This window comes from Muscardinus avellanarius (assembly GCF_963383645.1).
Source record: "Muscardinus avellanarius genome assembly, chromosome: 2".
Classification (NCBI taxonomy): domain Eukaryota; kingdom Metazoa; phylum Chordata; class Mammalia; order Rodentia; family Gliridae; genus Muscardinus; species Muscardinus avellanarius.
Genome location: NC_137787.1, coordinates 202,980,740 through 203,007,273, shown reverse-complemented (window position 1 = coordinate 203,007,273; position 26,534 = coordinate 202,980,740). Strand labels below are relative to the sequence as shown.

Genomic DNA, 26,534 nt, shown 5'->3' with positions numbered 1-26,534 from the left:
CACGAAGAGCAAGCATGTCCAGTACAAGGACAGCAACAGTACAGGAGAGCGGCACCGTGGTGCCAAAGGCTGCATCATGATCACAAGGGAACCACTCCTCTCTGGGACAGGCCAGCCAGCTTGACCCCTTCACAGAAGGGCAACGGGGGAGACAAAGGGGCAACTTTACTATCTTACTCTCAAGCCATTAAGACCTTTTTCCTAGTGAGAAACAAATTGTACCTCTGAGGTGGTAGGGATTCAATCTGTGTTTACTCTTGGCCCAGTGTACACTGAGTGAGCAAGAGAGATTGCTCCAGGAAACACCCTCAAAGCAATCCCTGAGACCAGAGTAGCATGGAGGGGAGCGAGGGGGAGAATGGGAGGCTCACATGGTCAGAGCCCAGTCCTGACTCTATATGCCTAAGCAGATTTTTCTTGTTTGGTTTAATAAAATAATTTGTTTGGAAAAAGCAGCAGTGAGACTGTAAAAGTACAGTTACACTCTTGGTGCACAGCAGTCTGTGAGGCTCTACACCCAGCAGCTCAGAGGACCTTGCTTCCCAGGAGCCCTTGTCTGGGTGCCATGCCAGCAACCCCCTTCTGTTCCCTGGCCAGTTTCTCTGCTGTCTCCAAATGGACATCCCCCTCCTGGTCCCCCTTCTTCCCTCTGTCTGGGATGAACCCTTTTCCCCATTTCAGCTCATCTTCAGCCCTCCTGGAAAACCTGTCAGAGTGAATGCCATGCTTTCTGCCACTATCTGTGCAGCATCTTGGTGTTTCAGGCTTTTTATCTTGAAATCTGTTCTCCATGTCCCTCTGCTCTTTATCACTGTTGTCCTGTGACCTGTGAGTCAATACAAAGATCAATAGCCACATGTGAGCACTTGTGGATTGCCTATCTTCCTTTAGACTGTAAGCACCAAACAGCAGGGAACACAGGTGCCCAGCCCACCACTGCGCTGCTGAGTTTTACAACAGATCTAGAACAGGCACTTAATAAAACAGACAAACAAACAAACAAAAAACATTGAAAAGGTGAATAAAGAGATGAATAAAGATGAAAACATGAACAAAATGTCTGCCACCACTGGGTGTGGTGGCACACACCTAAAATCCCAGAAACTGGGAGATTGAAACAGGAGGATCACAAGTTCAGTGCCAGCCTCAGCAACTTGGCAAGACCTTATCTCAAAATAAAAAAGTAGAGGTGTATAGCCCAGTAGTAGAATATCCCTGGGTTCAATATCCAGTATCACACAAAAAAAGAAACAAACAAGAAAAACATCAAAGCAAAAAACAACAAAAAGGAAAAATAACAAAAGACCAAGAAAGACCGTCCGCTGTTATCTGATAGAGTGATCACTTATAATCATTTTAGGGAGACTGGGAGACCACTGGTCCACAACAGGGATAACTGAGCCACTCCTTTCACAGGTGAGCTCCCTCCCAGAGCCCTACTATGAGCATATGAGGGGATGGAAAGAGGCAAGTCCAACAGAAAGCAGGACAGAAGAAAAGAGTCACAGCACTGCAGTTCTTGTCTGGCTGACCTGGCCAGCCCTAAAACACTGGGCTCTCAAATTTTATAACTCTGTAGATAAGTTCTAAGTGGGCTAGAAGAACAAATGGGCTGAATCTCAAGACACAGGAAAACAACAAATGGATGTGGTCGATTGTGGAGGAAGAAAAGCAAGGAAGGCAGGCCCTGAGGCTGAGTACAGCAGACAACAGCTGGAGAGGGCTGCCGAGGGCGAGAGGGAGTGGAGAGAAGCAGCAGCTGAGGAATTAATAGTGTGCTGATCTGAGGACAGACCTGACTACAGGCGCAACATACACTAGGCTCCTGCGTGGCTGACGGGGAACAAATACACCACGTGCAGCAGCAAGTCCTGGCATGACTATCAGATCCAAGAAGACGTGAGCTACACACCTAGGAGAAAGAGGACACACTCACTTCTCCCGGACCTCTGGTGGGCTCTTCAAGGGCCTGGCTCTCAGAGCTGCACAGGGACCACTGGCTTGCCATCTTCCATCTCCAATACCAACGTCATCGCCTTCTTTTAGTTTCTCAGTGGTTGGTTCCTCTCCCTTTTCTGGTTTCTTAAGAAGCTGAGAAAGTCTAATGTTAGTAAAATGTTACTCCCAAACATATTATAAAAGGAGTTGTGAAATAATTAAAATTATGAACTAGTAGTAAGCTAGAGTGTATGAATAAATCCCTGTACTTCGGAGGCTGAGATGGTTCATAGCTAGCCTCAGCAACTTAGCAAGGTGCTCTGCAACTCAGTGAGCCCGTTTCAAACTAAAAAATAAAATAGGATTGGAGATATAGCTCAGAAGTAAAATGCTCATGAATTCAATCCTCAGTACCCTCCCATACACAAATTTGAATAGTAATGGAATTTTTTAATCAAGAACAGGTTTTTGACTGTAGATGAAGAAGGAGATTCTATAGATGAGCAAATAAGGCAACCTGAGGGGATGGGAGAGAGGAAGAGGGAAAATCTCTAATGCAAGCCAGGCGTGGTGGCTCACACTTGTAATCCCAGCATTCGGGAGGCTGAGACCAGAGGACTGCGGTTTGCGGACAGCCTCAGCTACTTAGTGAGGCCCTCCCCAACTTAGTGAGACCGTTTCAAAATACAGAATAAAAAATAGGGCTGGGGGTGTTGCTCAGAGGTAGAATGCCCCGGGGTTCATCTCCAGTACTGCAAAGAAAAAAGAAAAGAAAGAGAAGCCCAGGGTGAGGTATGAGGGACAGGGATGGGAGGGACAAGGTTCAGTTTCCTTGCCTTAACGCTAACGCTAACCACAATATGCATGGAACCTCGTGTTCACCAACTCAGAAGCCCTGTCTTATTTTTCTGGAGGTTCATCATACTGCATGAAAAAGTAACTAGCCACTGATGACTCAGTCTTCAGCCCTTCTGCTACGCTGGGGGGGCTGAAGCCCCAACCCTCAAGCCCCAGCCTGGCCTTTCTGGCAGCAGGTCCCAGCCTGAGGCTATCTAGGGACCTCTGTCCCAGCCCCTGCACTGCACATAAGACACTGATCCCTCCACAGACTCCAAGAGTCTTTGCTGTGTGCCAGGAATTGAGGACTAAGACCCCATGTTGGCTAATAGGAACATGGCTGTGAGACAGATACCTCCCATATGTGGAAGTAACTCACACAGTAAACACATAATAAACCAGAATAAAGGACAGAGAACAAGGAGAACAGGAATTGGGAGACTCTACAGAGATAAAATGGAAACTGAGCCAGACAAGGAACAGCAGCCATGGTAGAAGCTGGGGAGCAGAGGGGAAGCAGGTCAGAGAACGCAGGCAGGAGCAATGGAGGGGAGCAGGGGAGGGGACAAGAGACAGTGGAGACAGTGTTGCAGGCTCAGGCCTCTGGAGACCAGGGCAGCTGCCAGTGCTTACCGTGGTCAGCTCACACATGCAGGTCTGTGCTTAAACGACTTTGCGCAGCCCAATTATGTGTACACAAACACCTTTTAAAGAGCTTCCTAAGGACCACTTTGTTTTCCCAGATAATGCTGTCTACAGCCTACCACGGATACCCAGGGATTTCATTTGTGATTTGGCAACCTGACCTACTCAAGCAGTTTCAGAGCCCTAGAGAAGTGCAGGAAGATGGCTGCTGCCCACGTGTTGTGTTTCACTGCTGTTTATAATAACACTCTGCCTCTCCACCCATACACTGTTAGTAAAATTTCTATGGGCACTTCTGTGTCTGTGAACTGCGATCCTCTTGTTTCTGCCTCCCAAATGCTAGGATTACAAGCGTGTGCACCATGCCCAGCTTGATTTCTTGATTTCTCAAGGGTTCTGGACTTAAATTCCAATTTTTTTTTCCTACTAAAGGTTCTGGACTTAGTGTTATTGACTTAAATTTGTTTTCTTTGCCTTATTTTGGATTGCAACTGAGCACTCAAAAATGCAAAAATAAAATGCTCTAATCCAAATACCTCACACTCCTACTTTATAGTCCACAAATAAAAGTATAGTCTACAAGTTTCAGTGGTTCTTTTCAAAACACATGAAATAAACAGTGCTTTAGAGAATGTAAAGCAGGCATTGTGTTAGCAGGTATTCTTTCTCTAGAAAGGTAAATGAGAAGGTCAGAAAACATCTGCACCTACTTGAGAGGCAAAGACAGAAGGATCAGAAGTTCAAAGCCAGCCTCAGCAATTTAGCAAGACCCTCTTTCAAAATTAAAAAAAAAAGTTGGGGGTGCAGTTCAGTGGTGGAATGGCTTTGAGTTCAAGAAAGGGAAGGGGGTGAGAGGAAGGAAAAGAGAAGAGAGGAAAGGAACAACACATCTGCACGTGTGACCACAAAACTCACAAAACTTATTATTTGTTCCTGGTCATGACATGACAGAATTGAATTTCTGTGGTAACAAAGACCTTCCCTGTATTTTTTTTTTTTTTTTTCAGTATTGAGGATTGAACCCAGGAGCATTCTACCTCCAAGTTACACTCTACTCCCAGCCCTATTCTTAATTCTTTATTTTGAAATAGGATTTCACTAAGTTGTGGAACTAATGGCCTCACTAAGTAGCTGAGGCTGGCTGGGAACTTTCGATCTTCCTGTCTCAGACTTCCAAGAACTGGGATTACATGCACCACCACGCCAAGCACCTTCCCTGTAATATTAAGGTTTCATTTCATCAGCTTTCTTCTCAGGGACTGTGTCAAGGAGAATGGTGTTGCACACACACGCCCCCTTCTGCATTGTCTCTTGAGGCAGCCCTCTGTTGGGAGCCATTAAGGCCTTCCCCTAGATTGGTGTCTCTGACTCAGCTGACTGTCCTTCGCCCAGAGTCAATAAGGTTTGGGGTTATGGAAAGTTCAAAGAGGTCCGAGAGAGGATCTGGTGGTGATGACACGAGGGTACTGATAGGCCTATCTGTAATATGTGTTTTGTATTGGTCTCTATTGTATTCCGGTGGTGGTAGCAAGAGAATGTTGATTGACTTGTAGCTGTGTATAAATACCTCTGGAAAAACAAAGTCAGCGTCAGCACAATAAAGATGAGATTGACCCAGAAGTTGCATTGGCCAGGAGTGTCGGCATGATAGAGAATACTGACCCAGGCATAGTCGTCGATCCGTAGGAAATATTGACCCACATACAGGGGTCGACCAGTAGAGATAGTAGGCTGGCGGCTCCCCCGCGTTAGAATTTAAAATTCTCCATCCTCACGTGTCACTTCAGAACCCATACTCTTGCCGGCTGGCTCCGGCAGCCCTCTCTACCATTAGGCACCTGTTCTTACAGCCTTAGCATGGCCATGGAAGGTCCCACAGAAAAGATCCACTATCAGTAATGCAGCAGTGCTCAGAGTAGAAAAACCTGAATTATGAGGGCTTGCACCTTGTCAGTGGATTATCCATTGCTGGACTAATAATCTGGATAAGTCTACCAGGTGGTAACCACACTGAGGGCGAGCCTTGGGCTGTGTGCTCTTGGTCAATCCCTCCTTCTCGCCCCGCTTTCCAGCTGCCCTCTGCCAGGCCCTGCTACCATCATGTTTTTGCTTGAAGCCTCGAGTCCAAATAAGCCTCTCTTTCTCTAAGTTTTTCTTGTTAGGTGTTTTGGTCACAGAGATGAAAAGCAAACACAGCTGGGTCCCTCAATTTCATCAATGTGCCAGTGGACATGAAAGCACAACATGAACAAAATATGTATTTTGGTCATACTGAACCAATGAGATTTTGGAACTAACTGTTATCACAGCACAGGCTAGTCAGTCCTAACTGATACATTGAAGGCTTCTGTGTGATATCATTAAGAAACTGACCTCTTCAATGCAAGTGAACCCATGGGAGAAATTATTTTAGAGCAGAGGTACCCAAACTTATCTGGCTTATTGTTGTGGTTGAATTAGAATGTCCCCCTCTGACCTCGTGGAAATAAGACAACATGTTGGAAGTGGAGGAGGGGTCCCTGGGGTGTGGCTGTGGAGATATGGTCTCTTTTCCCCTTGGTCATTTCTCTCTTCTCTTTTCTCTTTCCCTCCCCATCACTTGCTCAATTCTGGCCTCCACAATGTGAGGAAAAAGCCTTTCAACCTCTCTTTCACTGCTTCCTGCTGCCTTTCCCTGAGCTCTACAGAACTAGTCTAACATGGACTGAACCTCTGAGATCTGCAGAACAAAGGAATCTTCCTTCTTCCAAGTTGTGTGGTCAGGCTTACTGGGTCATAGCAGTGAGAATTCTGTCTAAAACACTTATTTAATTATTCAGTACCTGCCCCTGACACACACTAGAGATCTAACTTCTTTAAGCAAATAAGCAGAATGATGCAGTGACAAATGTGCATTCTTTTATGTATCTACATTTTGTTCCATTGCTCCCTGAGGGTGGTATCACCTACTTTGGGAATCTAGGCTTTAGAGCTAAGTACCAAAGAAGGCTCTGCTTCATGGAATAGCTGGCGTTCTCTCCTCAAGGGGATAGAGAAGTATGTTTCTGATCAGCTTTCTGTTTTGACTGCAGAGAGTATCAGACACTCATCTGTGGCACAATTACCTCTTTGTACTCTTTCCCTAAGTCCTGATGCTTTTTGTATATTGTACAATTCTATTGAGCCCTATAAGGTACCTTAGATTTTTAGTGGACTAAGGTAAGCTCACACTGGGATGAAATTTGGTTTTAATAAGATCATAGGAAAAAGGTTGCCTCCAATTCTGGATAACATGTTACACAGAAAAAAATTTTCTTGACACATTTTTTTGGTGGTACTGGGGATGGAACCCAGGGGCATTCTACCTCTCAGCTATGCCCCCAGCTCTATTTTATCTTTTTTTTTTAGATGGTCTAAGTTACAGAAGGCCTCACTAACTCTCAATACATTTGAATGAATGTGTAAACTGCAGGAAAAATTGGGCTTGAAAGAGCAAAGAACACCACGGCTGCAAAAAAAAAAGAATGTTGAGCCCAGGTCTGAGGAAACACATAGAAAGATAATGGTTTTTAAATGTGTTTTTCAATCAACAAAACCTTTCTTTAAAGAAATACATAAGCAGATGTTCATTGTAGGGCTTCTGGGGTGGTGAGCTCTGCTTCACATCAAGAGGCTGGGGCCCCTCTGGCTTCCACCCACCTGGAGCCTCCAAACAGCTTGTCCCAGTAACCCCTGGGGATCTAGGGAAATGTGTGAAACTATGGCTGTATAATGGAAAAAGTAAACTGTAATAATAAGAAATCAGACTAATTAAAATATCTTTTTAAAATCCTGGAGATTAAACACTTAAAAGTCATGATGAGCATAGCATAACTAAGTAAATTTTCAGAAAAAAATGAAGTGGTTCTTCAAAATTACCTTAATCCTTACTTCTTTCTCAGGTTTCTTTTGCTTATCTGCCTCTTTTCTTTTACATTTTTCTTCTTCTCTTCTCTTCCTCTTTTCTTCTTCCCTCAAACGTTTCTTTTCTAACTCTCTCCTCCTTCGTTCTTCTCGCTTCTCTTCTCGAATTCTCTAAAGGTATGGACAAGCATGTGTTCAAATTTTCTGGATGGGAACTACAAACACAGGAAAGCTATTTACCAGATAAAGCACCAGACCTACCTGTTTTTCTAATTTTCTATTTTTAATATATTCCAAAAGAGGTGTAGTTCTTCTAGCTAAAAAACAGAAATTATAATATAGCATATATAGCATATGTAACTCACAAAATTAAATTTCTTTAAGTACTTGTTTTCAAGTTAGCCTTTAAAATAGTTAGGGGCAAACACTATTTTTAAATTTTTCATGAGAATTATCTGTATTCAAGGGAGTTCTAATTCTATTACTATAATACGCAAGTTATGTGTAAGTACCAACAATTTTGCACATAGTAGAAATGTAATTCTTTATTCTTATGTGACTCATAAAATATCAAAAGATGAGTATGTGTTAAGCTTCCCAGATGTTATATCTCTTTATACTTCTGCAGAAATCACATTCACATATTCACTTTGATTCAACACTTCTCTACTTTCTACCCAATGGTATTTTTATTTATTTTTTGTGTGTGGTACTGGGATGGAACCCAGAGGCTTTCTACCTCTAGGTAGAATATCTACCTCTAGGTAGAATATTTCTACCTTCGAATATTTTATTTGGAAACAGTCTCACTAAGTTGCTGAGAGCCTCACTAAGTAGCTGAGGCTGGCTGGCTCTGAACCTGTGCGATCCTCCTGTCTCAGCCTTCCAAGTGCTGGGATTACAAGCGTGTACCACCACACCCGGCCTTCTACCCAGTGGTTTTATTTTTGGTGGTACTGGGGGTGGAACCCAGAGGCTTTCTACCTCCAGGCTATACTCCCAGACCTACTTTTTATTTTATTTGGAAACAGGGTCTCACTAAGTTGCTGAGAGCCTCACTAAGTAGCTGAGGCTGGCTTCGAACCTGCGCGATCCTCCTGTCTCAGCCTCCCAAGTGCGGGGATTACAAGCGTGCACCACCACGCCCGGCAACCCGGTGGTTTTAAACAATATAGATTCTTACATCTTATTCAGGTTGAGCATCTTTCATCTCAAAATCTAATTAATATCTGAAATGCTTCAACATTCAAAACTTTTGAGTACTGACATGACACCATGCATGGAAAATTCCATGCCTGACTTCCTGTGATGTGTCAAAGTCAAAATATAGGTGCACTAAATATATTGTACAAATCTGTCTTCAGGCTGTGTCTAAGGTATATTTTAAGCACAAATGAATCTCAGGTGTAGACTTGGGTCCCATCCCCAAGACATCGCATTACATACATGTAAACTTTCCAAAGCCCCCCCCAACCAAAAATTTTCTGAATCCAAAAAAGTCTTAGTCCAAAGCATTTCAGATAAGGAATACTCAACCTGTATATACTCTACAAAATCCGACTTATGACAGAAATTTCTATTGATAGCAGTTGAGAAGATGACTCCCTATTACACTATTGGTCAGAAAATGTACCCATCATTAAATAACATACTGTAGAACATTCCACAAACTCTACTCAATCCTCACCTTCTGTGCCCCTGACCTCTCAGATCTGATCTGGACATCAGGTGCCCAAGCACACTGCAAGCCTACAGGCACTGCTGTTCAGAGGACCAGCTCCAGAAGGAAAGGGCCCATAGCTCCCAAATAGGAGAATGCAGGTGGGAAGGTGGGGGGTGATCTGGCTCTACTCTACAGGTCTTTATGATCTCAGACTGGTAAGGATGGGAGGAATCCCTGAGTGTACATGAAAACAAGCACCTTTCTGGCATTGTGAGGACAAGAACTAATTAGAAATTGTAGGACAGCTCCTGGCCAGGGCTACTTACCTTGGAATTGGGGACCCCCAGCATCTGCCATTACACAGCAAATGGCCCCCAGGATGGGAAGAATGGGTGCAGGTCAGATACCCATGTGGTGTGGTAGGTGCAGTGGCCATGAAGAACTCACTCTGCCTATGGAGTGGCCTGTGTTGACCACGAATTCTAGCTAAGTCAGACAACTGACAAAAGCAAAGGGTATATCTTTGAAACAGGCAGATCATCTCAGATTATCTAGGGTTCTGACCTATGGAAAGCCAGAACTTTCTGGGCAGGAGCAGAGCAAAATCAGTTTGTGTTCCCTCCTCTCCTACAAGAAAGCTGCCAGGCTATACTAAGGATTCACATGAAAAGTAAATGAGGTTCTACATAAGAAAGTGTTTTAAGTACCCTAAGTAGCCGGGTGTGATGGTGCACACTTGTAATCCCAGTACTTGGGAGACTGAGACAGGAGGATTGCAGGTTCTAGGCCAGCCTCAGTGACTTAGTGAGGCTCTCTGCAACTTAGTGAGAACCTGTTTCAAAAAAAAAAAGAATAAAAAAAGGGCTGGGGGCTGGGTGTAGTGATGCACACTTGTAATCCCCACACTTGGGAGGCAGAGACAGGAGGATCGCGCAGGTTCGAAGCCAGCCTTGCTGGCTTAAGCGACCCTGTTTCCAAATAAAAATACAAAAAAAAAAAAAAAAAAAAGGTCTGGGGGTGTAGCTCAGAGGTAGAATGGCCCAGGTTCAATCCCCAGAACCACAAACAAACAAAAAACCACCATAAGAGTATGTTATTCATGCGGTGGAATAGGCACAACGATATAACACACGTAACATCACCCTTGCTGCATGTGAGCACTATACTATCTACGTGCTCTACACTTACTATCTCACTAAAGAAGGCAACAGAGCTTGTTGAAGCTGTGTGGCTGGCAGGCCTCAGAACTGATCCCACATTTGTCTGCTCTAAAACCTCATTCTTTTTTGGGTACGAATGGTACTGGGGATTGGGTCAGGTGTAGTCTACTTCTGAGCTAAACCCCGGGCCCTATTTTATCTTGCAATAGGATCTTGCTAAGTTACTGCACGTTAGTCTCAAACCCGTGATCCTCTTGTCTCAGCCCCCAAATACTGGTATATACCACCAAATTTAGCTAATCCTCACTTCTTAGACTTGCTCCTAAAATTCCACTGAAAGTCAAAAGCTAAGGAAAGAAAATGACCATTGCCATGAATTGTCTGAAGAAGACTCAAATTTAAAGGAGGTGAAGCAAGAACCACAGATGTAGGGCTCCAGAGCCTAGTCCCAGAATAAATAAACTGTCCATACTGGGGCCAGTGGAGGCCAAAGCCCATTTATTCCTTCAACTTGTGTTCATGTGGTCCCAACTATACAGCAGGCACTGAGTGAAGCACTGCAAGCTGAGATGTGAGGACAGACATTCCCACAGGTGCCTCTGGAGTCTGCTCCACAAAGGGGATGCTTCAAGCCACTCAGGAGCCAGGCGTAGTTACACACCTGTGACTGCAGCACTTGTGCGACTAAGACAGGAGAACTGAGGGTTCAAGGCCAGCCTAGCAGCTTCAGGTTAGCCTCAGCAGCTTGATACCCTCTTTCTAAAAAAAAAAAAAAAAAAAAAAAAAAAATAGTAGGTGGGGGGAGGCTGGGGGCATAGCTCAGAGGTAGTTCAACCTTCAACCTCCAGTACCAAAAAAGGGGAGTTGAGTTTTATAATTATGTCTTACTTGCCTTTTCTCTCTAGACCTTCTTAAATTCACCATGTTCTGAAGTGAGCTCTCAATTCTGCTCCGAACTATCTCTTCCTACCTTTCCAACATCACTATCAGTGCCACAGTGAACCAGACGGTTCATGGTAAATATCTGCAGTCTTTCATTTCTTTATGTCCCCTATTCCCTAACCAATCCATCTGCCACTCTGTCTATTCCACCTCCAAAACATGCTGCACCTGTCACCCTAGGACGAACAGCTTCCCTGGGGACTGCAGGAACGCTCAGCCAGTGAGAGCCCATGCCTCTTCTCCTAGCATCCACCATCCATCATGGACTGAACAGGAACAGGGACAAACAGCCTGGCCTGTGTCACTCCCTGGAGTGAACCTAGTGCCTCGGCCAGCAAGAAAGCAGACAGCAGCCCTCCAAGCCTCCCAATCCCTAAACTTCTCTGTCCCATAACTACAAAGATAAAAACATGGCTCATTTGAAGAAACAAAGAGATAAAAGAGGAAGTGTTTATATGGAGGGAGACCAACAGACAAGAACATAAATTGCAATGACTGTTATGTCCTGCAGGTCTTTGATGGGCGAGCAGTGCAGGGCATCAGGTCTACCAGGGCCTGGCCTGAGCAAGACCAACAGGGAAGGGAGACACCACCAGGTGTGTTTGGCACTAAGGCAGTCTGCTCGGCAATTCTTAAAAGTATTTCATGGCTATTTATGAGGAGACAGGCACCTCTAAAATACCCCACTTTTGGTGAGTGGGTTGAAATAAATTCAAACCAGATTTTATACTCTGGCTGAGTTTATCCACTGGTTTGGCTGGCTTTCTCAGCAGGCTTGGTATTTTTTTGAACAGCAGGAGGACATTCTCATATTCAGCAAAGTGTTCCATCTCTCTGGGCTCCCAAGGCACATCCCTGACTGCTATTTGCAAAACCTGACACAGCGCTGCTCCTTTCCCAGATGGCCAGGCAGGACAAATGCAGCAGGCCACTGTTCCTTTGGAAACTCTGCTGCTTTGAACAAGTGTCTGACTTAGGTGTTCTCCGTCAACAAAGCTAAGAGATACTTCTCACTCTGTCATTCTTTTGTCAAAACTTGAAAACATCTCTACATATCTGCTGAGCCTGTAACAAACTGAAACCATACCATAATCATGGAAAATAAATACTTTATTGCCACGACCCTGCCTCCCTTGGAGTCTGCGTGACCCTGCACGCATGACGTGGCACATGCTTCAAGGAAAGCAGCCCTGAGGAAGAATGGGTTCATTCGCAGGAGTGCTCCCTGTTCTTGGATGTTCTTTTGTAGCCATTGTCTTTTGGTAATGATTCTATTAACTTTTCACACACATGGCTCCAGTGATGCAGAACGAGGTCCCGGAATCTGGACTGTGGGAACGGGTAAAACTGATTCCGTGGAAGATACATTTTCTGGTAATATGTCTGAGCCCTCAGACTCCCCCTGCCTTGCTCTAAGCTATAATAAAATTGGCTAGAGAAGAAAAAAGGTGATTTCAGCACACTGGTGGATATATTACAACAACAAGATATACTTCAGGAAAGCCCAATTGAGAACTTAGTCATACAAAAAGCTTAAGCAGTTAAAAGAACTGCTTAAGGACATTATTGGGAATAGGCTGTGGCAACCCCTAGGGAGAAAAAAGCTAATCGGTGCCATTTACTGGAGATAGGGGATAGATGAGGTAAATGAATTCAGAGAAGCTCTTCCATGGATAGGAAATCAATTGGTAAAAACACAGTATCAATTATCTCTGAGATGTCATTGAAACAGTCAATTTTGTGTTACTAATTTAGAATACAATCAGACAAAGTATAAATGGGACTCTGTTCATCAGCATTTGGCCAGAATTTCTGGTAACAATTCCTTGGATATTACTGCCTTGAAAAGAGGAATCAAAGAAACATTCACTCATGTACTCTCTTAAGAATATGATGATAGATTTTTCAATGCCTTAAATAATATTATGACTAATAACCCTTTGTCAAATTTAGTAAAAACACCAGCTAAAATATTCCAATTGATACTTAGTGGGGTATGCCTTATGCTTGCAATTTCAGGACTCGGGTGGGTCCGGAGAGCCTTATCCAGATCCAAGTCCTCTAACCTCAAGCCATTCAGCTTAACAAAAGAGGGGGAATGACAGAGGACATGGACAAAGCCTGAGTAACGAAAGGTTCCAGGTTCCAAAAGAGTAAAAGGAGATTCTATGAAAGGTCAAATTCTCCAAAACTCTGGGTGTGACTCCTGTCCTTTCCGGAATTTGCCCTCTGAGGCCCACCTGCAAGGCTAGGGGGCTGACCTTAATCACAAGGTCTGGGGGCTGATCTTAATCACAAGACCAGTAATGTCACAGGTCTTCCTTTTGTCTTGCTTATGATTGGTGATTTACATGTCCTTCACTTAATACCCCACTATTGTTCTTTGGTGTTTACACTTTTCTACTAGGATCTGATGATTAACCTAATTGGAGAAGGGTATAAAGATCTTGGTTTTAGAGAATAAACTTTGTCAGTTGCTCATCAGGCGATTGTCCGTGCATTCATTTCAGGGAATCTGCTCATCAGGCAGATGTTCGGTTTCCCCACTCAGGTCTCTCCCTCCCAAGTCCCGGAGATGAATCTCCACATTTAGCCCCATACAAAAGAGGGAGGAGTCCGCCGCAGAAAGAGCCGAATCCCTGCCCACCTTCCAAGACCCCTGTCCCAACGGTCCCATTGCTCTGGCCGAGCTGGTCCATCGCACTTTATAAATAAGTATCACCATAAAAAAGGGGAGAGAACTGAGCACAACAGACCAACAAGTTCTCTTGTCTTTGCCTCAATCTCTCCCAGAAGGGCTTCAGGATTGGTGCTGATTTTCTCTTCCTCCACATTGTAAGTTTCTAAAAACTGCTTATATTCTGGATCTGTAATTTTAAAAAAGAAAAAAACAAAAGGAGATAAATATATTTCCTCCTAACTAGAGAAGAGGAGTAATGCTTGGCTGGTGAATCTAGTTGAAGTCCCTAATCTATGCTTGGTTGGTGAATCTAGCTGGAGTCCTCATCTGGCATTTGAAGGCTCACCATCTTCGATGCTTGCCGTCTTGGCATCTCTTTTCTTCAGCTTCTTTTTGGCTATCTTCTGGAATGGGGCAAACTCCACCACCGCAGGATACTCCAGGCCTGTAACCAGACATATTCCAAAAACCATTCTGACCTCTATTACATCCACTTCGGGAAATGCTATAGTATTTAAAACATCACAGTACTGGCATAAAGACAGACATATAGATAGACAAACGGATACAACAGACAGCTCAGAAAAATTCTTGGATATATGGCCAAATGACTTTTGACAAGAGTGCCAAAACCACTCAATGGGGAAGGGAGGCACCCTTTAACAAATTGTGTTGGGGAAACTCGATGTCCACATGCAAAAGAATGAAGGTGGACCCTACTCAACATCATACACAAAAACTAAAATAGCTCAAGCCTAATCATAAGGCCCAAAACTCTGAAACTCTTGGGAAAGAAAACTAGTGGGAAGCTTTGTAGCATTGGCCTTGCAGTGAGTTCTCAAACATGACGCCAAAAGCACAGGCAATTAAAGATAGAGAAACTAGATATCAAAATGAAAAACTCCCATGCACCCAAAGACACACAGTGGGAAGGCAACTAAATGGGAGACAACAGTTTAAAATTCTATGTCTGCTAAGAGGTCAGTATCCAGAATGCACATAGAACACCGATAACAACAAAAAAGAACCCAGTTAAGAAATGAACAAAGGAGCCGGGCATGGTGGCGCCATGCCTGTAATCCCAGTACTTGGGAGACTAAGACAGAAGGATCACAGGTCAGCAACTTAGCAAGACTGTTTTCAAATGAAAAATAAAATAGGGATAAGGGCTGGGACGTAGAATGCCCCTGGATTCTATTCTCAGCGCACGCACACACACGTAGTGTAACCCTGTAAACACAGTACTTGAGAGGCTAAGAAAAGAGGGAGGGCTGCAGGCTTGAGGTCAGCTTCAACAACTTTGAGACTCTGTTTCAAAATAAAAAGGGCTAAAGTTGTGGTTCAGTGGTATAATGCCCCTGTGTTTAATCCCCAGTACCACCACCAAAAGTAAAAAAGAACGAAGGGCTTGAAAAGATACTTTCTCCAGAGATGATCTACCAATGCCCAATGAGCACATATGGGCATGGTGGTGCACCCCTGTAATCCCAGTACTGGGGTGAGACACAGGTCTTAGACTCACCACCAGCCTCTGTTGTTTGGCAAGGCCCTCCACAGCTCAGTGAGACCCTGTTTTAAAATAAAAAAATAAACAGGGCTAGTGTGTAGCTCAGAGTGCCATCCTTAGTACCAGAAAAACAAAAACAAACCAAAAAAGAGATGCTCAACATCAATAATCATTAGAGAAGCACAAATGTAAAGCTCAATGAGATATGACCTCAAACCCACAAGGTTGATTACTATTAAAAAATAAGACAGAAAATAAGAGTGTTGGTAAGGATTTGGGGCAACCGTGTATACTGCTAGTGGAAATGCAGAATGCCCAACTGCTACAAAAACAGTGTGGCGAGCCAGGTGTGGTGGTGCACACTTGTAATCCCAGAGCTTGGGAGGCTGAGACAGGAAGATCGCACAAGTTCGAAGCCAGCCTCAGCTACTTAGTGAGGCTCTCAGCAACTTAGTGAGACCCTGTTTCAAAATAAAATATAAAATAGGTCGGGGGCATAGCCCAGAGGTAGAGGTCCCTGGGTTCCATCCCCAGGACCACACACACATTAAAAAACAAACACCACCACCAAAAAAAAAAAAAAGAAAAAAAAAAAAAAAAAGAGAAAAACGGTGTGGCAAATCATCAAACAACTAAGAGAGCGAGGCATGGTGGTGCACACTTGTAATCCCAGCATTCGGGAGGCTAAGACCAGAGGATCATGGTTCGCAGACAGCCTCAACTACTTAGTAAGACCCTCTGCAACTTAGTGAGGCCCTGTTTCAAAAGTAAAGAATAAAAAATAGGGCTGGTGTAGCTTGGAGGTAGAAAGCTCCTGGGTTCTATCCCCAGTACTGAGAGAGAAAAAAAAACAAACTAAGAGAATCACCATGTGATCTACCAAATTTCACTTTGTATACTTTTTTTGTGTGTGTGCAACTTGGGATTTGGCATTCTACCTCCGAGCTATACCCCCAGTCCTATTTTTGATTCTTTATTTTGAAACAGGGTCTCACTGAGTTGCAAAGGGCCTCACTAAGTAGCTGAGGCTGTCTACAAACCACAATCCTCCTGTTTCAGCCTCCCGAATGCTGGGATGACAAGCGTGTGCCACCATGCCCGGCTTCACTTTGTATACTTTAAAAAGAAAAATGTAGTAAATTTTGTTATGTCTATTTTGCTGAAGTTTTTAAAAGTAAAGAAAAAAGGCAGCTACATAAAGTACTGCACAAGTAACACAAATGTTCTGTAGTTCAAATATTAAACCTGCTGCTCTGCACAGAAAGAGTACTTTGGCCCCCAGCTCAGCCACTCTAACCATCTTTTCCAGTTTGTCCCTTCGAGAGAGGAGCAGTGACCAGTGTCAGGGTGAGTGAGAAGAGGCTGGGAAGCTTGCTGTGAAAGGTGCACAGGACAGTCTGAGAGCAAAAGAGAAGGAAGGGTGCCGGAGGACCCAAAAGGACAGGGATGTGCAGCCCTGCAGCAACACCACCTAAGGCTGGCAGTGACTGACAGGCCTGGCTTTAAACCCTCCCTCAGGGTACTATCAAGACATGTACCATCAAGAAAAATATTCTATTTAGGAAGACAAAGAAACCCATTTACATGAAAAACTTACTCTCTAGTAAAGTAACAACTTTTTCATTATCACACAGAATTTCTGAAATTCTTTGGTTTATAACTTTAGTGCTTAAATTTATGGTCTTTAGATGTCTCTGAGAATTTCGTAACTAAATCTTATAAATATTTCATCAAAAGTTCATTCATATACTAAGAGTAAGATAAACAGTTTAGCAACCATGACCCAACCTTTGTTGCCAATGAAAATATATCCATCAAAACGATCTCTGAAGAGAAAGATGTCATCAGGATTCCTAAAATTGATGTATGCTCTTGAGTAAAGATGAGGATAAAGACTGAAATAAGAGATAACAGTAAAAATGGTTAGCAAAAATATAACAAAACTCCTTTTTGGGGGGTGTTACTAGGGATTGAATCAGGGGCATTCTACCTCTGAGCTACACTACCTGTGGGGAGCCATTAAGGCTTTCCCCTAGATTAGTGTCTCTGACTCAGCTGACTGTCCTTCGCACAGAGTCAACAAGGTTTGGAGAGATGATCACATGGCAATGACACGAGGGTACCGATTAACCTATCTATAATATATGTGTTTTGTATTGGTCTTTATTGTATTCTGGTGGTGGTAGCACGAGAATGTTGATTGACCTGTAGCTGTATATAAATACCTCTGGAAAAACAAACCCGTTGTCGGCGTCGGCGCAATAAAGATGAGATTGACCCAAAAGTAGGCATCAGCCAGGAGCTTTGGCGCAATAGAGAATACTGACCCAGGCGTAGTTGTCAACCGGTAGGAAATACTGACCCAGAATCAGGGGTCAGCCAGTAGAGATAGCAGGTTGGCGGCTTCCCCACGTTAGAATTAAAAATTCTTCATCCTCAAGTCTCTCTTCAGAACCCATACTTTTGCCAGCTGGCTCCGGCAACTACCCAGGCCTTTTCATTTCTTGTTTTGAAACAGAGTTTCACTGGATTGCTTAGAATTTAGATTGTAAAGGCAGTCTTTGTACCTATGATCTTCCTGCCTCAACCACCCAATTATAAGTGTACAATACCACACCCAGTTGAAAATTCCTGTGTGTGTGTGTTAGTTACTGGGAATTGAACCCAGGGGCATTCTAACTCTGAGTTACACCCCCAGCCTGATTTTTTCTTTATTTTGAAACAGGGTCTCACTAAGTTGCAGAGGGTCTCACAAGTTGCTGAGACTGCCTGTGAATTTTTAATCCTCCTGTTTCAGCCTCCCAAGTACTGGGAATACAAGCATGTGCCACCAAATCCAGCTTAGAAAACTTCTTCAATTTTGTCTTTTTGTTCTCTAGATACAACAAACTACATCAGACAAAACTTTTATGTAAAGAACCACCTCTCAGTTAACAATAATAATGTGGATGTTCTTTTGCAAGAACAAATAAAAAACCATAAAAAAAACACAAACACATCATTAACTGAGGTCTTTTTAATTACTTGAGAGAGACAATTTAGGCCAGCTTCTCTACAGTACAGAGCTAGGTTAAAAAACCAGCCCTCAGAAGTTGGAAACCATAGGCAGTCATTCAAAATCACTCCTAAAGCATCAGGAATGCAAGCCTAGTCTAGACTCATTCTCAGAAACACCATAACATTTCTTTTTTTTTTTTTTAATTGAATCCAAAGACATTCTACTTCCAATTCTACACCCCAGACTGATTTTATTTTCAACAGGATCTTGCTAGGTTGCTGAGGCTGTCCTGGAACCTGTGATCCTCCTGTCTCAACATTTCAAGTACTGAGATTACAGACATGTACCATCATGCCCAGCTCAATAAAGGTTATTTAGTGACTAAAGAAGCATTTTCAGGCACTTTAGTATCATTGTAGTGCCTTTGAATTGAACCCAGGGGCATTCTACCTCTGAGTTACAGCCCCAGCCTGATTTTTTTTATTCTTTATCTAAAAAGAGATTTATATAAAAAAGTAAGTAAATGCTCGGTGTGGTGGCGCAAGCTTGTAATCCCAGCATTTGGGAGACTGAGACAGGAGGATTGCAGTTCATGGACAGCCTCAGCTACTTAGTGAGGCCCTTTGCAACTCAGTGAGATCCTGTTTCAAAAAGGATAAAAAAAATAAGGCTTGGGTGTAGCTTGGAGGTAGAATGATTGAACTGGGGTTCCATCCCCAGTACTGCAAAAAAAAAAAAAAAAAAAAAAAGCAAACAAATGAATAAAGGCAATATAAAAAAGGCTTTAAGGAGGGGTCACATTCCAGGAAAAAAACATATCTAAAATAGGCCATTTTCAGCAATAGAAAAGCAACCTAGGACAATAAGGTTACACTCCAGAGACAGGTTCTGGTACAAACTCTTTCTAGGAAAAATAAATAAACAAATAAAGGAAGCTGGGCTTGGTGCGCACACTTGTAATCCCAGCACTTGGGAGGATGAGATGAGGCAGGAGGATCACACAAATTTGAAGCCAGCTTCAGCTACTTAGTGAGGCTCTCAGCAACTTAGTGAGACCCTGTTTCCAAGTAAAATATAGAATAGGTCTGGGAGTATAGGTCAGAGAAAAGCCCCTAGAAAGCCCCTAGGTTCTACCCCAGTACCACACACACACACACACACACACACACACACACACACACACACACAAAAAGCACAAAGTAATCCAAATGTTAAGTCTTACAGTCCCTATGGACTTTCTTTATAAACATTGCATTTGGGTGACTGACTGCCCTTCCCTCCCTCCCTCCCTTCCTTCCTTTTCTTTCTTTTTCTTTCTTTTTGGTAATGGGAATTGAACTTGAGGGCATTCTATGTCTCAGCTCCATACCCTGCCTGATTTTTTATTCTTTATTTTGAAACAGGGTCTCACTAATTTGCAGAGGGCCTCACAAGTTGCCGAGGCTGGCATGAACCACCACCCTCCTGTCTCAGCCTCCTGAGTGGTGAGATTACAGATGTGCGCATCACGCCCAGCTTCTCCATCCCATTTTCTACAGAGGATCAAAATGAGCAAAATCTGCAAGAAAACTTCTAGTCTAGTCCAGCCAACCCCTCTGCTAGCTCCTTAACAAAGACAAATAAACAGCCATTACTTTGGATTAAAAAAGAAATTATATGACACTCTATAGATCTGTGACTATAAAAATGTATACATCTAAAGGCTAAACATGTTGCGCATTTGAGGTTTATCTAAATGTTTCATAAAAGCTTCTAAAGTTAAATATATGTATTTTATATACATGTGAGGTAAACAAGAAGTGATCTCTTTATGCAATGTACATTATATCTGATGTTTAGTATCATTCAAAAGTCCCTGTCATTTAGGACCTGGTTTACCTCTGTCTGGTTTGACTGTTTTATAATCGTATAAAAAACATAATTGTCCATCAGATAATAAGCCTATTTCTGATCAGTAACACTGTTCTCTAAATTTCTAAATGGTCTAGAGCTATTATTTGATTCTGTCAATACTGTTAACCTCCATATACTGGCAATTATAATTGTCTTACTGAGCCATGAATTCTAAACTTCTTTCCAATAGTAAAGATTAGATTAATATATGTTAACTTCTACGTAACTGTAATGTTATTACTGGCTCCTTTGTAAGTTAAGTTATGTTTGTTTCCTAAAAGTTATCTTCTAAAATACAAAGCACACCAAATGGTCCTAATTTATCGCCAAGATTGCAAACCACTAATATACATAAACTGCCTATTTAGCCAGGCGTGGTAGTGCACACATGTAATCTCCGCGCTTGGGAGGCTGAGACAGGAGGATCGCGCAGGTTCTAAGTCAGCCTCAGCTGGTTTAAGAGACCCTTTTTCCAAATAAAATATTTAAAAATTGGTCTGGGAGTGTAGCCGGGAGGTAGAAGCCCCCTGGGTTCCATCCCCAGTACCACCCCCCAAAAACTAAATAAATAAGCTGCCTCATTTCACACTCCTGTGTACTCAGGGTCAGATCCCAGGGAGCCCAGGACATCCAGACCAGGTTTCTTATACTGAGATTTGGCTCAAAAGGCTGGACTCTGGTAGTCATTCAGGAAATCAAAGGCAGCAACCAGGTGAACCCCTGCCCATTTCTGAAAGTCCCCAGAGGAACCAGGCATACCACCACGGTGTCTCATTGCTAGGTTAGGGTTAGGGTTAGTGTCTACTTGCTGGGCCAAGAAAATGCCCCAGCAAAATCCCTAAGCCTCTGGTCAATGCTCAGGAACCCTGCTGGTAATAGACCCCCAGTGGGACCCAAATGATCCCAGAGACATGGCAAAACTGAAACCACACCACGAAGCTCTCTTCCAGGGCCTTCAAAAGAGGAACTCCTAGGCCACCAAACACCAACACTGTCAAGGTTGGAGAGGTCTTTCCAACACCTAGAGAAAGCCCCAGTGTCTTTTACAAGCACCCCTCAAAACAAATCACATTTTACTCCATGTGACCTCAAAGCCCCCAAGGGGCCCATGGCCCATGGTCCACAATGGGGGAGACACAATCTCCAGTTCCTTGTTAGCATCAGAGCAAAACATTCAGTGATTACCAGTTTAATAGCCCCCCTTACTAACCAACAAGTCGACATAATGAATTGAAGCACCAGGAAAAGCCTCCCAGCAGGTTTTTCCCCCCAACAAATACACCCTAGGGAAAAAGGAGTCATCTGCCAATTCCCATATATATCAGACTGACCAGTTCTGCTGCTGGGTCAAAACCTCCTTAGCAAACTCAGAGCTACCATCACCTTTTCAGATGAGGGTAAAATGAAGTTTTCATTGAAAATTCTTAGCTAATTTGCTTCTTTCAAATGTCCCAAGAAGAAAAGTAGAGACTACCTGAGGGGCAGAAAGGGGTTCCACCAGCCTAGAGGTTGCAGCCTCATGGCCCACTGAATGGCTAAGGACAATCCACCTAGAATGGCCAAAGACCAGGCACCAGTAAATATTAAACTTTGCCCATTTCCAACCCCCTGGCTGGCCCTGGAGGAATCCAGCCCCACTTCAAAACAATTTATTAGACCATGTCAATCCCAGTGGAACACTGGTCTTTTGCCAATCAAAGAGCCAGGAACCCAGGACTACCAACCCGTGCTGGACTTGTGGGTCATCAACCAAGCCACCATCACCCCACATCCTACAGTGTCTAACCTGTACACACCCCTAAGTTTGCTCCTGTCCACTGCGACCTGGTTTACATGCCTTGACCTAAGAGATGTTTTCCTTCAGTATCCATTCAGCTCTTGTAAGCCAAGCCTTTGAATAGAAAAACCCAAAACTGGAACCAAAAACCAAAAAACCAAAAATGCCCCAGCAAAATCCCTAAGCCTCTGGTCAATGCTCAGGAACCCTACCATCAACAGAATCCCAGTGGGACCCAAATGATCCCAGAGACATGGCAAAACTGAAACCACACCACTGTGGGAAGCCATTAAGGTTTTCCCCTAAAAGAATATTTCTGATTCAGCTGACTGTCCTTAGCCCAGAGTCAAGAAGGTTTGGGGTCATGGAAAGTTCAAAGTAAAAGGTCTGGGAGAAGATCAGGTGGTGATGGTACGAGGGTGCTGATTAACCTACCTGTAATATATGTGCTTTGTATTGGTCTTTATTGTATTCTGGTGGTGAGAGCACGAGGATATCGAATGACCTATAACTGTATAAATACCTCTAGTGAAATAAAACCACAGTCGGCCTAATAGAGAATATTGACCCAGGAGCAGTTGTCGGCCCAATAGAAAATACTGACCCAGAAGCAGTCGTCAGTCCAATAGAGAATACTGACCCAGGAGTAGTCATCGACCAGTAGAGATACTGAACCAGGAGCAGAGGTCAGCCAGTAGAGATAGTAGGCTGGCAGTCCCCCCATGTTAGAATTAAAAATTCTTTCATCCTCATGCCTCTCTTCGGAACCCATACTTTTGCCGGCTGGCTCCGGCATGTGGTGGCTCATACGGCGAGATTCTGAAACTGAGGATCCAGTGAAGGACACCGCTGAATAGAAAGCAGCGCACTCGAAGATTTGTGGTGGCAGTGAAAAACGTGGGAATTGTAATATGAGAAACTAGACAGAACATGAAGGCGCTTAACGTTAAGAGTTGTAATATAAGCCGGACGTGGTGGCGCACGCTTGTAATCCCCGCGCTTGGGAGGCAGAGACAGGAGGATCGCGCAGGTTCGAAGCCAGCCACGCCCTCTGGCTTAGGAGACCCTGTTTCCAAATTTTTAAAAAAATGTAAAAATAGGTCTGGGAATGTAGCCCGGAGGTAGAAGGGCTTCCAGGAAACCCAGTACCACAAAAAAAAAAAAAAAAAAAAAAAAAAGAGTTGTAATATACAATGGGTTAAAAAATGTTGTGATATACAATGGGTCAAAAAATTAGTTTTTTGTTTTTTGCACATATGTTAAAAGATATGCTTTGTGTTAAGCTTGCTAAGGAAGATGAGGATACTTTAGATACTGAAGAAGAGGAGCAGCTTGAGGAAACTGCTGCTCAGTACCATAGAGTTATCTTTAATATCACTGCTTCAGGCGGCTATAAATCGGGCTGCAGAAAACGGAGAAGATACTAGGGGATTCAGAATTTTCCTGGTTACTGAAGACCCTAATGGTCAAGGAAGTGTTATTAGATTTCTTAAATGCCGACAAAACTGGGTCAAGGAGGTGTTATTAATTTCTTGAATGCTGAAAAAACTGGTCGCACAGCAGCAGATAGATATTGGCATCCATCCTCCAAAAACAATTTTGCTCTAATAAAATGGAAAGATCCTTGCACAGTAATTTGGAAAGGTCCTGACCCTGTACTTATATGGGGAAGAGGGCATGTTTGTGTTTTTTCACAGGATGAAGATAATGCACGGTGGATACCTGAGCAGCTGTTATGACATATGGATCAAAGAAAAATAGAAGACTCTCGGATTAATGCTGATGACTGAAACATCCAGATCATCCCATACTTCATCCAGCTGTTTGGGAACAACGGGGCATCACTGTCTTCAGTAACAACTCATGATTGCTGGGACGTCTTGCTTTAAATTTTACACCCATTGCCGAAACTTTTGGTTATTCTGGACAAAAAACTGGTAACCAGTACACCCTTGTTTAAAAAAAAAAAAAATGTCAAAAAGATGAAATGTCTGCAGTTGACGCCCGTGGTATTGCAGACAAGTACAAAGACTGATAGTAACTGTATTTTGGACAAAGAATTGGTACTTTTGGTTATTTTGGACAAAGAACTGGTACACTCTTATATTTTTCTAAAAATGTCAAGAAGACGGGATGTCTGCAGTTGACACCCATGGTATTACAGACAAGTAGTAACTGTGCTATTAAAGGTTTGGTCTTGTGGGGCCCTGGTTACACAGGGAAAGGAGATAAAAATATTAGCCTACTAATAACTTGTTTACTCTGTTAAACTGATTTAACATGTAAAAATCAGAGTGTTAATTGGAGGAAATGTCTTACTTAAATGCCTATTTTACATAGTATTCCCAATACCTTGCTTGTTAGAGACTTGGGGCAAAGTATGGTCTTAGGACAAAGTGAAAACATTTTTATTTAGCAGAAATGCACAATTTACGTTTGAAAAGTACCCCCATTTAAGAGGCTGGTAGCCAATGACGGGTAAGATATCCTTGGGACAAGGAAACCTCAAACAGGATATACAGTTCATCAAAAGACGGGTAATCCTTGATACCTGAAGGAAACAACCTAAGACAAGCACAGTCTTCTTCTTTTTTTTTTTTTTTTTTTGCGGGTCTGGGGATGGAACCCAGAGGCATTTGACCTCTGAGCTACACCCCCTGCCCTATTTTTTATTCTTTATTTTGAAACCGGGTCTCACTGTGTTGTGGAGGGCCTCACTAAGTAGCTGAGGCTGTCTGCGAACCGCAATCCTCTAGTCTCAGCCTCCCGAATGCTGGAATTACAAGTGTGCCCACCACGCCCAGCAGTCTTCTTTGAATATAATAAGAAAGGGGGAATTGTGGGAAGCCATTAAGGTTTTCCCCTAAAAGAATATTTCTGATTCAGCTGACTGTCCATCGCCCAGAGTCAACAAGGTTTGGGGTCATGGAAAGTTCAAAGTAAAAGGTCTGGAAGAAGATCAGGTGGTGATGGCATGAGGGTACTGATTAACCTACCTGTAATATATGTGCTTTGGATTGGTTTTTTTTTTTTTTTTTTTTTTTTTTGGCGGGTCTGGGGATGGAACCCAGGGGCATTTGACCTCTGAGCTACACCCCCTGCCCTATTTTTTATTCTTTATTTTGAAACCGGGTCTCACTGAGTTGCAGAGGGCCTCACTAAGTAGCTGAGGCTGTCCTCGAACCATGATCCTCCAGGTCTCAGCCTCCCGAATGCTGGGATTACAAGCGTGCGCCACCATGCCCGGCTATGGATTGGTCTTTATTGTATTCTGGTGGTGATAGCACGAGGTTATCGAATGACCTATAACTGTATAAATACCTCTAGTGAAATAAACCCATAGTTGGCCCAATAGAGAATATTGACCCAGGAGTAGTCATCAACCAGTAGAGATACTGACCCAGGAGTAGTCGTTGACCAGTAAAGATATTGACCCAGGAGCAGGGGTTGGCCAGCAGAGATAGTGGGCTGGCAGCCCCCCACATTGGAATTAAAAAATTCTTTCAAAGCCGGGCATGGTGGCACATGCTTGTAATCCCTGCGCTTGGGAGGCTGAGACAGGAGGATCGCACAGGTTCGAAGCCAGCCTCGGCTACTTAGTGAGACCCTGTTTCCAAATAAAATATAAAAATAGGTCTGGGAGTATAGCCCGGAGGTAGAAAGCCTCAAATATATATATATATATATTCTTTCATTCTCACCATACTTTTGCAGCACACCACGAAGCTCTCTTCACCTGGACTCAATTTCCCCAAGGATTTAAAAACTTCCCTACATTTTCAGAGAGGCCCTGGCCTACACCTAATGTCTTCTTTTCTTCCATCTCCTGGGTGCATTTAGGGAGATGAAAAAGGACTGGCTACGGTCATTCACAGCTCTCAAACAATGTCCCTTCTCCTAGAATACCTGAGCCCTACCTGAGGTCTGCAGCCACCACCTCGAAGTAGTCGTGTGCGGGCAGCGGGCGCAATTGTTCCTCCAGCTGTTCCTTTGTGAGGCAAGGAGGCAGCCGCCGGAGGACCACCTGAAGGGTGAGAACCACCTGAAGGGTCAACCTCTGCACCAAGAAAACCTGACAGCTAGGGCCAGCTGGCAAGCAGCGGTGTCCATCCCCACACACCACAGAGGGACCAACCAACCCCTCCAGCGCCTCCACATGCAGTCCGGCCCACATGGAGAGCACACCCACCCCACCCCCGCTTCCACAGTGACCCCGCCCCAACCTTTATGCACAACCCCGCCCACCATGGAGGAAACACCTCCCCACACAGTGGCCCCGCCCACCATGGAGGGAGCGCTCTCCCCCAGCCTCCACGGGCGGCCCCGTCCACCACGGAGGAGGGACTTCGCAGACCGGCCCTCCTCTGCGTCCTTGCTGCCCCACCCTTGCTCCAGGCCGTGCTCCTCTCGCTGCCATCCGCCTCACCTTGCTCAGGGCCGTCCTCTTCTCATCGCGAGGCTTGCCCGCCCCGCCCCCGCCGCCAGAGGACGAGGCAGGCGGCGACTCGCGGAGGAGCTGGGCCTCCGCAGCAGACAGCTTCTCCCTCCCGCTCGGGCCCCGCGCAGCAACAGCCGCGCCCGCGCCCCCAACCCCCTCTTTCTCTGAGCGCAT

At 44.0% G+C, this 26,534-nt stretch overlaps 1 protein-coding gene across 1 annotated transcript; it reads right to left on the bottom strand.

The window, feature by feature from the left end:
- Positions 1–525: 525 nt before the first annotated feature.
- UPF3A (UPF3A regulator of nonsense mediated mRNA decay) lies at positions 526–26,534 on the bottom strand (the record flags this gene model as incomplete). The annotated part of the gene is made up of 9 exons (XM_080689510.1): positions 526–826; positions 1,937–2,091; positions 7,318–7,473; positions 7,564–7,619; positions 13,824–13,934; positions 14,094–14,192; positions 17,043–17,149; positions 25,840–25,946; positions 26,349–26,534. The coding sequence occupies 9 exons, from the start codon at positions 26,532–26,534 to the stop codon at positions 526–528; spliced, it is 1,278 nt and encodes a 425-aa protein (XP_080545636.1).